Genomic DNA, 13,004 nt, shown 5'->3' on the forward strand with positions numbered 1-13,004 from the left:
ACGTGGAATGAGGATGTTTTCTTTCAAAATAAAAAAGTGATATACTAACCACATGCCATTGAAAATATTTTTCTTACATACACTATATCTCCACTTAAGGATTTGTGTGAATATTTTAATTGTGTATAAACCAGCTCGAGTATTTCTCTAAATGGATTCAATCATTCTTTCAAATAGAACACACCAACTCCCCAGGACAACTGCAACGTCTCTGTGCCTCATACTTGTTCCAGCCCTCACAGGAAGCAGCAGCTACTGGAATCCCGTGGGGGCTTTGCCTTGCTAGTTTCCCTGGCAACAGAGTCAGGTCTCAATGCCACTTTCACTTTTTAAAATATTTATTTATTTTTAAATTAATTCATTTTTTATACAGCAGGTTCTTATTAGTTATCTATTTCATACATATTAGTGTATATATACACTTTCACTTTATTAACAATTTACAGTCTTGTTTTAATTATAAAAATTTTTTTTGAAAAATTCAAGTAATATAGAAGAGAAACAGCAGATTCCTTTCCTGAGTATGCGTCTGTAGATATATGTGTTCTCGTTTTCCTTCTCAAATGATTGCACATACTCAGTGCATGCTCTCCTGCTAAAAGCACACTTGAGAATGGATAAATGAAATGACATTAAGCCTTTGTTCACTTGGCTCTCACCATAAAAAAAAAAAAGGAATGAAAAAGAATGCTCTGGAGGTAAATACAAGAAGGTGAGATATAGCAGCAATTCCATTTCTAAAAAGAAGGCTTAAAGAAATAAGTAAACAAGTGAACAGATAAATGTACAAAGGGTGTGCACTCTAGTGTGTTTACATCCTCAAAAAAGAGGCACTTGGTAAAACAAATTAGGATATATCCATACAAAGGAATGCTATGTGGTCATTAAAAATGATGACATATAGCTACACCCACTAATATGAAAAAATGCTACATAGCTAAGTAAAACAAAAGGGTTCCAGAACACCATTATACCAGGCAATTATGTTCTATATGTCCACATAAATATGTACACATTAAAAAGGAGAGATATCAAAATATAAACAGTGGGTATGTCTACTTGGTTTTTCATTTTCTTCTTCTACTCTATATTGTTTGAATTTTTTACTATGAGCATCTATTTTTATATTGGAAAAAAAATGGTTTTCAAAAGGTTTTCCTAGGGGCTTCCCTGGTGGCACAGTGGTTAAAAATCTGCCTGCCAACACAGGGGATACAGGTTCAAGCCCTGGTCTGGGATGATTCCACATGCCACGGAGCAACTAAGCCCGTGCACCACAACTACTGAGCCTGCGAGCCACAACTACTGAGCCCGAGTGCCACAACTACTGAAGTCAGTGCGCCTAGAGCCTGTGATCCACAAGAGAAACCACCACAGTGAGAAGCCCGTGCACCACAATGAAGAGACACCCCCATCGATGCAACTAGAGAAAGCCCGTGCACAGCAATGAAGACCCAACGCAGCCAAAAATAAAAAAAAAATTATTAAAAAAAATTTTTTTCCTGAACGTTTTGCATATTTAAAAATAGAATATTGACGAGCAAAGAAACACAAACAAAATACGCCCTGGAATTTAAGTTTGTACAGAAGGATAGACTATATTAGGGGTTCCTGGGGAAGCTGTGAACTCCCTATTTGGAGTTCTGCTTTGGGAATCAATTGATCACTGACGGTTCTTTAAGTGTGGAAGGGAAAAGGGCTCCAATTTGAGTATGACATTGAGTACAAACACTGCCAACATGTCTAAATGCTTCTTCTCTTTCACAATAATCTATTTATTTTCAGAATAATATGTCTACTCACTATTTTTGTCCTCCAATCCCCACATTCTCCCATTTCCTCTCCATCAATGATCCCTCTTCATTGAGGAAGCACAATAAACCAGTTCAGAGTCCCCCAAAACCACAGCGGATATAGGCAGAGGGACTCTGAGTCATCCATTAAAATCTGAGAAAGCCCGGGAGACCCTGCTACTGCCTTTTACTCCTCAAGAAAGACCGGAACTTCAGAAGCCTGGAGAAATAAGCAAAACTGAGAAAGGATGGGGGAGAAGACAGGCGGAGAAGCAAACAGCTAGGGGCAGGGAAGAGTGGTGGGGAGAGGGTGGGGAGAAGTTGGGGAGCTGACCTTCTGAAATTTGAATGAAAGAAGATGAGGGCAAATAAAGGCTCCACTCTCAATTGGTTATTTGGTGGAACAGAGGGTCTAATTAAAGTTTTACATGAAAAGAGAGACACTTTTAAGTTGGGATCTTTAAAAACATAACCAGTTCAAGATATTTAAGAACAAACATCAAGAAGGTGTCTATAATCACCACAGCCAAGGATGATCTTTTGTAGCAGTCATGCTAATGAAAATAACATGGCTCTCTCTATACATATAAAATGTTTTGAAATAGTACATAACTTTAACCTGTGTGCTCCTCTCCAATCCAATTCCACTGTCCCCTACCTAGAGGTAACTTCTGTTCTGAATGTTTTCCCTTACCTTAAAAAAAATTTTTTTTAATTGTGGTAAAATACACATAAAATGTTATCATTTTAATGATTTTTAAGTATACAGTTCAGTAGTGTTAAGTACATTCACATTGTAGTGCAACCAATCTTCAGAATTATTTTCATCTTCCAAAACAGAAATCCTATACCCATTAAACAACCCCTCATCCCCCCTCCCTCAAGCCCTGGCAACCACCATTCTACTGTCTTTATGAATTTGACTGTTTTAAATACCTGGGACAAGTAGAATCATACAGTATTTGTCTTTTTGTGACTGGCTGGTTTTACTTAGCATAATATCCTCAAGCTTCATCCATGTTGTAGCACGTGACAGGACTGCCTTCCTTTTTAAGGCTACATAGTATTCTATTGCATGTATATACACATTTTGTTTATCCACTGGTCCATCAGTGAACACCTGAGTTGTTTCCAAGTTTTAGTTATTGTGACTAATGCTGTTATGAACATGGGTGTATAAATATTTCTGAGACCCTGCTTTCAATGCTTTTGTATATATACTAGACCTGGAATTGCTGGATCATATGGTAATCTATTGGGCTGGCCAAAACGTGCCTTTGGTTTTTAAGTAAAAATAGAAGACACATTTTTCCTTTTCACCAAGAACTTTATTGAACAATGTATTCACCCTTTTATTCCACTACCTTCTGCCATTTTTCAGGCAACTTCATAATTCCATCTCCCCAAAACTTTTTATCTTTTTGAGCAAAGAACTGTTCCAGGTGCCTTTTACAGTCTTCCAGGGAATTGAAATTTTTTCCATTAAGAGAATTTTGTAAAACCGAAATAAATGGAAATCCGAAGGTGCAATGTCTAGTGAACACAGCGGATGAATCAGAACTTCCCAGCCAAGCTGTAACAGTTTTCTCCTGGTCATCAAAGAAACACGCGGTCTTGCATTACCCTGACGGATGATTATGTGTTTTCTGTTGACTAATTCTGGACGCTTTTTGTCAAGTGCTGTTTTCAGTTGGTCTAAATGGGAGAAGTACTTGTTGGAATTAATCGTTTGGTTTTCCGGAAGGAGCTCATAATAGAGGACTCTCTTCCAATCCCACCATAAAAACAACATCTCATTCTTTGGATGAAGACTGGCCTTTGGTGTGGTTGGTGGTGGTTCATTTCGGTTGCCCGACAATCTCTTCCGTTCCATATTTTTGTACAGTATCCACTTTTCATAACTCATCACAATTTGTTTTATTGATGAAAACAGAACGTTTTCATTACGTTTAAGTAGAAAATCCCATGCAGAAATATGGTCAAGAAGGTTTTTCTCGCTTAACCTATGTGACACCCAAACATCAAAGTGATTAACATAATCAAGCTGGTGCAAATGATTTTCAACGCTTGATTTGGATATTTTGAGTATGTCGGCTATCTCCCGCGTGGTACTATGTTGATTCTTCTCAATTAATTTCTCGATTTAATTAATGTCTCAATTTGATCGCTATCAACTTCAACTGGTCTACCGACCATGGAGCATCATCCAGCAAATCTCCAGCACGAAACTTCTCAAACCACTTTTGACATGTTTGATCAGTCACTGCACCATCTCTGCACACTGCACAAATCTTTTTTTTAAATTTCGGTTGTGTTTTTACCTTTCCTGAAATAAACATAATATGCCGAAAATGTTTTCTTCTATCTTCAATACTAAAATGGCTACACAAAAATTTACCAGTTTTGATTTTTTTTTTTAATGCATGCTGATGTGACAGCTGTCACGTACAATCTAACAAAATTGTTTTGAATGAAGTTAAAGACAACTAAGTGCTACTAGAGCCATCTTACAGAAAAAACCCGAACGAACCTTTTGGCCAACCCAATACCTATAATTTTTTGAGGACCTGCTATACTATTTCCCATAGCATCTGCACAATTTTACATTCCCATCAACAGTGCACAAAGGTTTCAATTTCTCCATATCCTCACCAACACTTGTCATTTTCAGGTTTTGTAATAGCAGCCATCCTATTGGGTGTGAAGTAGCAGCTCATTGTAGTTTTGATTTGCATTTCCTCAACAATCAGTGACGCTGAACATCTTTTCATGTGCCCATTGTACATCTTCTTTAGAGAAATATCTATTCAAATTATTTGCTCATTTTAATTTTTTAAATAGATTTTATTATTTTATTTATTGTTTCTGGCTGCGTTGGGTCTTTGTTGCTGCGCATGGGTGTTTCTCTGGTTGCAGCAAGTGGGGGCCACTCTTCGTTGTGGTTCACGGGCTTCTCATTGTGGCAGCTCCTCTCGTTGTGGAGCACGGGCGTGTGGGCCTCAGCAGCTGTGGCACACAGACTCAGTAGTTGTGGCTCGTGGGCCCTAGAGCACAGGCTCAGCAGTTGCAGCGCATGGGCCTGCTCTGCAGCATGTGGGACCCTCCCGGACCAGGGATCGAACCCATGTCCCCTGCACTGGCAGGCGGACTCTCAATCACTGCGCCACCAGGGAAGTCCTTTTGTTTATTTTAAAATTGGGTTTTCTAGCTCTTGAGTTGTATAGTTCTTTATATATTCTGGATATTAACCCCTTATCAGATATGATTTATATTTTCCCCCATTCCATAGGTTGCTTTTTCACTGTGTCCTTTGAAGTACAGAAGTTTTTAATTTTTATGAACTCCAATTTTTTTCTCCTTCCTGTTCTTTTGGTGTCATATCCAAGAAATCATTGCCAAATCCAGTATCATGAAGCTTTCCCTGTTTCCTTCTAAGAGTTTTATAATTGTAGCTTTTATGTTTAGGTCTTTGATCTGTTTTGAGTTAATTTCTGTATATGGTGTAATGCAGGGGTCCAACTTCATTATTTTGCATGTGGATATACAATTTTCCCAACACCATTTGTTGAAAAGACTGTCTTGGCACTCTCCTAGAAAATAATTTCACTATATCTGAATTTATATATGGGTTCCTTATTAAACTATTAACTAAACCCCAGATTTCATCAGTTTTTTTTTTTATTAGTGTCCTTATTCTGTTTTAGAATCCAACTCAGGATACTACATTACATTCAGTTCTCGTGTCTCTTTCGCCTCCTCTGGTCTGTGACAGTTTCTCAGTATTCTTTTATTTTTCATGACTTTGATAGTTTTGAGTACTAGTGAAGAATTTTGTAGAATGTCCCTCAATTTAGTTTTGTCTGACGTTTTCTCATCAATCGACTAGGTTATGAGTACTTGGAAAGAATACCACTAAGGTGAAGGGCCCTTTTGATGACCTCATACCAGGAGGTCTGTGATATCCACACGACAGCACCAATAACAGCCTTGTTCATTTGGTTAAACTAGTGTTTGCCAGGTTTCTCCACTATTAAGGTTGCCTTGTTTTCTGTCTTCACACTCTAGTTACTGGAATTGAGTCACTAAGTCCAGCCCACACTCAAGAGGGGAAGAGCAGGATCCACCTCCTGGAGCCTGAGGTCTACATATATTATTTGGCATTCTTCTGTAAGATTTCTTTTTTCTTAACTGTTTTGGAAAATATTTTCACCTTGTACATAGGCATCCTAGAAATGTACTTAGTTTTGCTTATTTTTAAAACTTTGCTGTGGATGAACATTTGTTATTTACAATATTTTGCTATTAGAGAGCGATGCTGCTATCAACACTCTTGTACATGTCTCCTGGTACTCATGTACAAGTTTCTCCAGGAAATATACCCAAGAGTGGAAAAGCTGGATTATAAACCATGTGTCATATTCAAATGTACAAGATAATGCCAGACTGTTTTCCAAAGTGGTTGTATCAATCTACATTCTCACCAGCAGTGTATAAAAAGTTCCTACTGTTCTACATCCTTACTCACGCTTGGTATTCTCAGTCCTGTTCATTTTTGTCAGTCTAGTAGGTATAAAACAATACCTCATCATGATCTTGGTTTGGTTTTTCTTGATTACTAATGAGCATCTTTTCATGTTTATTCTGCATTTGTACATTATTTTCTAAAAAAATACCTGTTAATATCTTTTGCCATATTTTACGATGTTACCTTTCTTCTTCTTTTTTTTTTGGCCTCACCGCATGGCATGCGAGAGGGATCTTAGTTCCCCAACCAGGAACTGAACCCGAGCCCCCTGCAGTGGAAGCCCAGAGTCTTAACCACTGGATCACCAGGGAAGTCCCTATCTTTCTTCTTTTTGATTGACAGGAATTCTGTATACACCCTGGATCCTTTGTAAAATATATCTATACCATATATATCTTGTAAGGTATCTATCATATGTATGATATGATAGATATAAAAGATATATTTTTGATAAGATATATATATGTACATATATATGATATATATATGCACATCCTTTGTAAGTTATATCTGTACTTTCACCCCATTTGTGGCTTGTCTTTCCACTCTATCATATAAAGAACAAAGGTTCTTATTTCAACATAGGCCAATTTATAGATCTTTTCGTTTATGGTAACACTTTAAATGTCTTATTTAAGAAATTCTTCCCACCCCAACCTAAGGGTCATAGTGGTATTTTTTTTTCTAAATTTTAAAAAGTTTTTTTTTTTTTTTTTTTTTGCGGTACGCGGGCCTCTCACTGCCGTGGCGTCTCCCGTTGCGGAGCACAGGCCCCGGACGCACAGGCTCAGCGGCCATGGCCCAAGGGCCCAGCCGCTCCGCGGCATGGGGAATCCTCCCAGACCGGGGCACGAAACTATGTCCCCTGCATCGGCAGGCGGACTCTCAACCACTGCGCCACCAGGGAAGCCCCTTAAAAAGCTTTTTATCTTTTATATTTAACTTATCTAGAGTTAATACTTGTGATATGTAAATATAATGGTTTGCAGTATTAAAAACTCACATTAGGTGGAATTCACCAATGCAATCATGGGGAAATAAAGCTGGGACTCTCAAATAACCTTTTAAGAGGTTAGCACTTGCTCCCTTGCCCAATCTGTCCCTGAACTAGAGTATGATTCTGATTGCCAGTAACTTTCACAGACCTAAATGAAATTCACATGAACGGTTGCAACTGAGACTTTTGCTTCTGCAATGCACTAGCATACATGTTATTTAATGCAGTTCGGTTGTCAAAAAACTGAGAGAATTTTTAGTATGTTGACTAAATTTTTGAAATTTCTTTACATTTCATTAAACCCGGCAAACAGAAACATCTCCAAACGATAAAATAAATTTATTTCAATTGGGCACTGGGGAAAAAATGGTGTTATTCTAAAGCAGGACCTTCTTTATGATCCTAGCGGCTTCATGGTTGACTAAAATGGTTAGAAGTTACAAATGAGTAATCCAAGGCAAAATCTGTCCGTAAGCAAGAGAACCACCTTTTACCTCTAATAAAACAATGCAAATGGTTCTCTGATACTTCTCTACTTTATTAAGGTTAACCAACATGGTATTTATATATCTAAACATTTACTGTAAATTTTCAGTGATGTTTAGATTCTAAATTACCTTTCCATAATTAGGTTAAATTTAGGCACATTGGTTTGTATTTTATAGAAAACATTTATCTTTAGGTCACAAATAGGAATGAGCTATAATTTGCAAATGTTACAAAGGTGATTCCAAATCTCAGCTAAATTCTTTCCAAAATTGCAACCACTCTTTCAGTCTTTCATAAAAATAGAGACCAAACATAATTGCTTAAACTTATCACTGTTGAGAGATTCTGGTAACTAAGAAATTCCTGAAAGAGTAATAAGCCGTGATTATTGGAAAGCTCAGAACACTGGCAAGGCTCAACTGCAAAGTACTTAACAGAAGGCCACAAATTTTGTTTTCCTAAGAGGAGCTAGGAACTACAGATGTCACTGAATAGTGCATTGAAATGGCATTGCCTAGGGTGAGTGTTGCACAGAAACTCCAGGTCACCTCTTCTTGATCTATTATTTTGGATAAGCTTCCACTATCATAGCATGGCCCTGTAAAGGAAAATAAAGTTCAATTAGAGCAATCAAATGCAATGAATCCAGCCAGTACAGAGGCAGCATAGAACAATGGGAAAAATATAGGCTTTGGAACTTAATCCTGGCTCTGCCATTCAAACACTGTGTGATCTTGGGAAAGTTATTAGCCATTCTGAACCTCAACTTCCTCTCTAAAATGGGGTTCACGGTGCCCACTTCAAAGTGTTTTTGTGAGCACTAGATAGCATACAATGTATGTATACACACACATACATGTATACACATGTGTATCAGAGTCTATCTAGAAGAGTCTGACTCCTAGTAGATGCTCCATAAGTGGTTACTATTAAAATAAGCCAAAGGGGCTTTTTTAGCTGTATAAAAATAAACGCAATACAGTGAATCCAACAACAGCCTTCTCTCTCTCCTAGATAAGAAAACTGAGGCTTTGAGAGGTTAAGTTACTCATCCAAATCCACAAAGCTATTAAGTAACAGGGTCAGGACTTGAAACCAGATGATTCCAAAACCTGGTCTCTTCTTTACTACTCTATGCGGGTGAAGATGATGATTTGAGGTCCCACAAAGGTAAAAAGGCAGAAGATCCCTTTCCTAGTACTAGGCACAGTGCTACATCCAAGTTATCTCCCTAGTTGAAACCTAGTATAGAAATTAATGATTTCATGAGTCTAAATCCTATCTGATAATCATAGTCATTCTATCTTTTGGACTGCTATCGAACTAGTTAATAGCCTAACTAATCTCCCTGCTTCTAGATTCAATTCAATCCCCACAAATATTTATTAAACTATTATTTATAAGGCACCAAGCTGAACACTGTGTGGGTACAAAGTTTTGCTACACGGTCTGTATCCTCAATCTAACATACACTGTAGTTCAAAACAAACTGCTAAATACCTTGATACAGGCACAAGCAAACAAAAGAATATGGATGGGAAGGATTGACTGACTTGGGGTTGTCCTAGAAGGGCCCATAATAAGGTAGAATATTCCTTCTCCTGTTTTATTTCAACTGTGTTGTTTTCATGTTCCAAATCTTTTATATTGCACTAGATCAGTGGTTCTCAATGGCAGTGATTTTGCTCCCTCCCCTCCCCAGAGGACATTTAGCAATGTCTGGAGATATTTCTGGTTGTCCCAACTGTGTGTGTTGGCAGGGGGGCAGGGGGTGGTGGGGGGGAGTGAGGGGGGTGGTTTGCTACTGGTATCTAGTGGGTAGAGACCATGTTAAACACCCTACAACGCACAGCACAGTCCCCTCACCCGCAACAAAGAATTATCTGGCCCAAAATGTTACTAGTGCCAGAGCTGAGAAACCCTGAGCCACAATGATGGATTCCTCCTTTGATCTAATCATGTTTGTAGCACGCATTTGGCTCTTGATGAAACAATGCCAAGTTTAATCTAGTTTCTAAGATGCATCATGTCCTTCTTCACTATACTGTAAACTTCTAGAGGTAAGTAATAATACTAGATATTATTCTTTGTTCATCCACAAAAGCACCTAGTATTGTGTTATTAATCCTCTATGTGCTAGATTAAAAAATTAGGGAACAAACACTCAAAACCAAAGGACATTAACCTATGTGGACTATGCACTGTGTACAACGCTATGCACTAGTTACCTCCCGCATTTAAATTTGGCATAGAAAGATAAGAGGGAGGGCTCCAGTCCTGATTTACCATGGTTTTCTGTAGATGAAGTTACAACAGATTAGAAAATACTTCTGATTGTGAAGTCTAAAATATTCCAACCTAAAAATAACTGATCCCTTGCTTCTTCAAAGTCTCTGAGAAAAAGCCATAAATAAAGGCTTTTAAATGTAAGATGTTTATACTTTTACATATCTTATTCATCTTGGTCGGCAACAGATAGTTTCTGTTATCTGGAGAAAAATCAAATCTGTTTCCATCAGGGTTGGGAAAAAAAAAAAGAAGGAAGTTTTGTAGGAAGTTTCGTCAGTAACACAAGTAAAGCAGATAGAAAAAAACTGTAGAAAACCATAATTTTCCTCAGCTAAAGAGCAATAGGTTATCCAGAGGCAAATTAATTCTCCATTAAGGTATAGTTCAGTTCTCAAGAAAGACTTGGAGAGATTTTATGGATAACGTCCCATGGTGACTACATAAATGGATAAAATTTTATTATTAAAGAAGAAAATATATCGAAGTGTGAATAATGATAGTGTCTGATGAGGGGATTATAAGTGATTATAATTTTATTTTCTAAATACTTTTTGTATTTTCATAATTTCCATAAGGAGCATATATAACTTTTATAAACAAAAAACATAAACATTATTTTAGGGGAAAAAAATAACTTGGATTTAAATAGATTCTTCCTTTCAAAGTACTATCAGAATTAAAGTTGTACTCCCTCCCCACAAAAATGGGCTGCTTTTTTCCCAGTTGTCTGTCATCAGAAAAATCGCTCTAAGACTGTTTCAAATTAAGCTAAATCAAACATTCTTGGATGAATTTGTTTTGTTTCCAAGAAAATGACTTTCTGGAAGCTCCTATGAAGCTTCTGTGACATACCTGCCCTCCAGCTGCACAGGCGGCAACTAACCCATACTGGCCTCCTTCCTTCTGTAATCTGTTGGCAGTTGCCATGACCAACCGACAGCCAGTGGCTCCAAACGGGTGCCCCAGGGACAGTGATCCACCCCAGATGTTAAACTTCTCCAAAGGAGGCGATCCAACCTGGCTCCCACAAAAATAGACACAAATATAAAGATGAGTTTACTTAAGAATCAGACAAGGCTCGTAGTTAACAGGTAGTAATGGCAATAAAGGGAAGTAACTAACTTAAGCCAAATCACAAGTTATTTTACTGCAAAAGAAAGAGATTCTAAATCAATTCTGAAAGCCAAGGGCCCACTTATTTTTCATCTAACATCAGAATGGATGAACAAAGACAACCTAAAATTTTGCTTTTATTTTATTTTTTGTTTTTTAACATCTTTATTGGAGTATAATTGCTTTACAACGGTGTGTTAGTTTCTGCTTTATAACAAAGTGAATCAATTATACATATACATATGTTCCCATATCTCCTCTCTCGTGTCTCGCTCCTACCCTCCCTATCCCACCCCTCTAGGTGGTCACAAAGCACCGAGCTGATCTCCCTGTGCTATGCAGCTGTTTCCCACTAGCTATCTATTTTACATTTGGTAGTGTATATATGTCAATGCCACTTTCTCACTTCGTCCCAGCTTACCCTTTCCCCTCCCCGTGTCCTCAAGTCCATTCTCTACACCTGCATCTTTATTCCTGTCCTGCCCCTAGGTTCTTCAGAACCCTTTTTTTTCTTAGATTCCATATATATGTGTTAGCATACGGTATTTGTTTTTCTCTTTCTGACTTACTTCACTCTGTATGACAGACTCTAGGTCCATCCACCTCACTACAAATAACTCAATTTTGTTTCTTTTTATGGCTGAGTAATATTCCATTGTGTATATGTGCCACATCTTCTTTATCCTTGCTTTTATTTTTTTCTAAAGAATTTCCAGGAGGTATTTTTCAACTAGGAAATACATACATGTAATGAAACACAACATTCTTCAGAAGCAGCAGCAGCTTTCCTCTTCATGTATTTTTTTTTAAACCTCTTCATATTTTTATTAGCAGGTATTAAAGCTCCAAATATTAAAGTGCTTTGGAAATTCAAGCTGTTTTTTGGCTACACTGCACAGCATGCAGGATCTTAATTCCCCAACCAGGGATCGAACCCGTGCCCCCCTGCAGTGGAAGCAGAGTCTTAACCACTGGACCACCAGGGAAGTTCCTCGAGCATATTTTTAACCAGAAACTTACCTTGGCTTTTCTACCCATGTAGTTTTGTGCAAACCAGTCAGAATCCATGGCTTTCAAATTAGCCAAAATCTGACCCTAGAAAGGAAAATAACTCAATAAGGACCTTGTTAGTAATGTCCCTCAAGGCGTTCTTTGAGTTTGTCTAACTTTAAAGCTAAGCAAATCTTTAAATCAGTTTTCAGTGAATATTTCCCAAAGAAACAATCTGGTACTTTTGAAGGGCCTCAAAGTGACAGCTTCAAAAGGTATGTTTTTTAGCACTGTGTGTGTAGCCCTGGATTCCTCCCATCATGCCCTTCCCAGCAGTGTAAGTCAGTACTTCAAATATAAAGCTCCACTCTTGTTTTACTCATATTAAACGATTATAGTCCTTTGATATGTGTCTTTAAAGTGACTTACTGAGAAAGCTTCATGAAATTCAAAAGCATCAATATCATTCATTGTTAATCCTGCCTTTTCTAAAACTTTTGGAGTAGCATATGTTGGTCTGAAAAGAAAAAAATAAGTGATACAATATTAAAACTTTAATTTTTAACCTAAGAGCTCCTTCATATTCCCCAAACTGAGTTCTACATAATTATCAGAGTGTCTTCCACTCACTCACTGATTCTACTGTACAAATATTAAGTGTTGGTGATACAATATTAAACTGAACAGACATGGCCCCTGCCCTTTGCAGTTGATATTCTGGACTCAGAGAAATAGATAATAAGCAAGTAAACAATTAATGAGAAGGACAAATTAATAAAGTGAAGAGCTAGAAGAACACAGAGTTCAA

The 13,004-nt window shown here is 37.6% G+C and overlaps 1 protein-coding gene across 2 annotated transcripts in view; it reads right to left on the reverse strand.

Annotated features, from left to right (window-relative positions):
- Positions 1-7,832: 7,832 nt before the first annotated feature.
- HADHB (hydroxyacyl-CoA dehydrogenase trifunctional multienzyme complex subunit beta) overlaps positions 7,833-13,004 on the reverse strand; it is a 36,108-nt gene continuing 30,936 nt past the window's right edge. Inside the window, exons 13-16 of one of the 2 annotated variants that reach the window (XM_060026973.1) lie at positions 12,626-12,713; positions 12,227-12,301; positions 10,946-11,110; positions 7,833-8,402 (exon numbers count right to left, since the gene is read on the reverse strand). In XM_060026973.1, the coding sequence (XP_059882956.1) occupies positions 8,367-8,402; positions 10,946-11,110; positions 12,227-12,301; positions 12,626-12,713 (364 nt within the window). In that variant the 3' untranslated portion in view covers positions 7,833-8,366. Of the gene's footprint in view, positions 8,403-10,781; positions 11,111-12,226; positions 12,302-12,625; positions 12,714-13,004 lie in introns of those variants that run through there. The other variant, XM_060026972.1, reaches the window with a different exon arrangement.

This window comes from Delphinus delphis, chromosome 12 (genome assembly GCF_949987515.2).
Source record: "Delphinus delphis chromosome 12, mDelDel1.2, whole genome shotgun sequence".
NCBI lineage: Eukaryota > Metazoa > Chordata > Mammalia > Artiodactyla > Delphinidae > Delphinus > Delphinus delphis.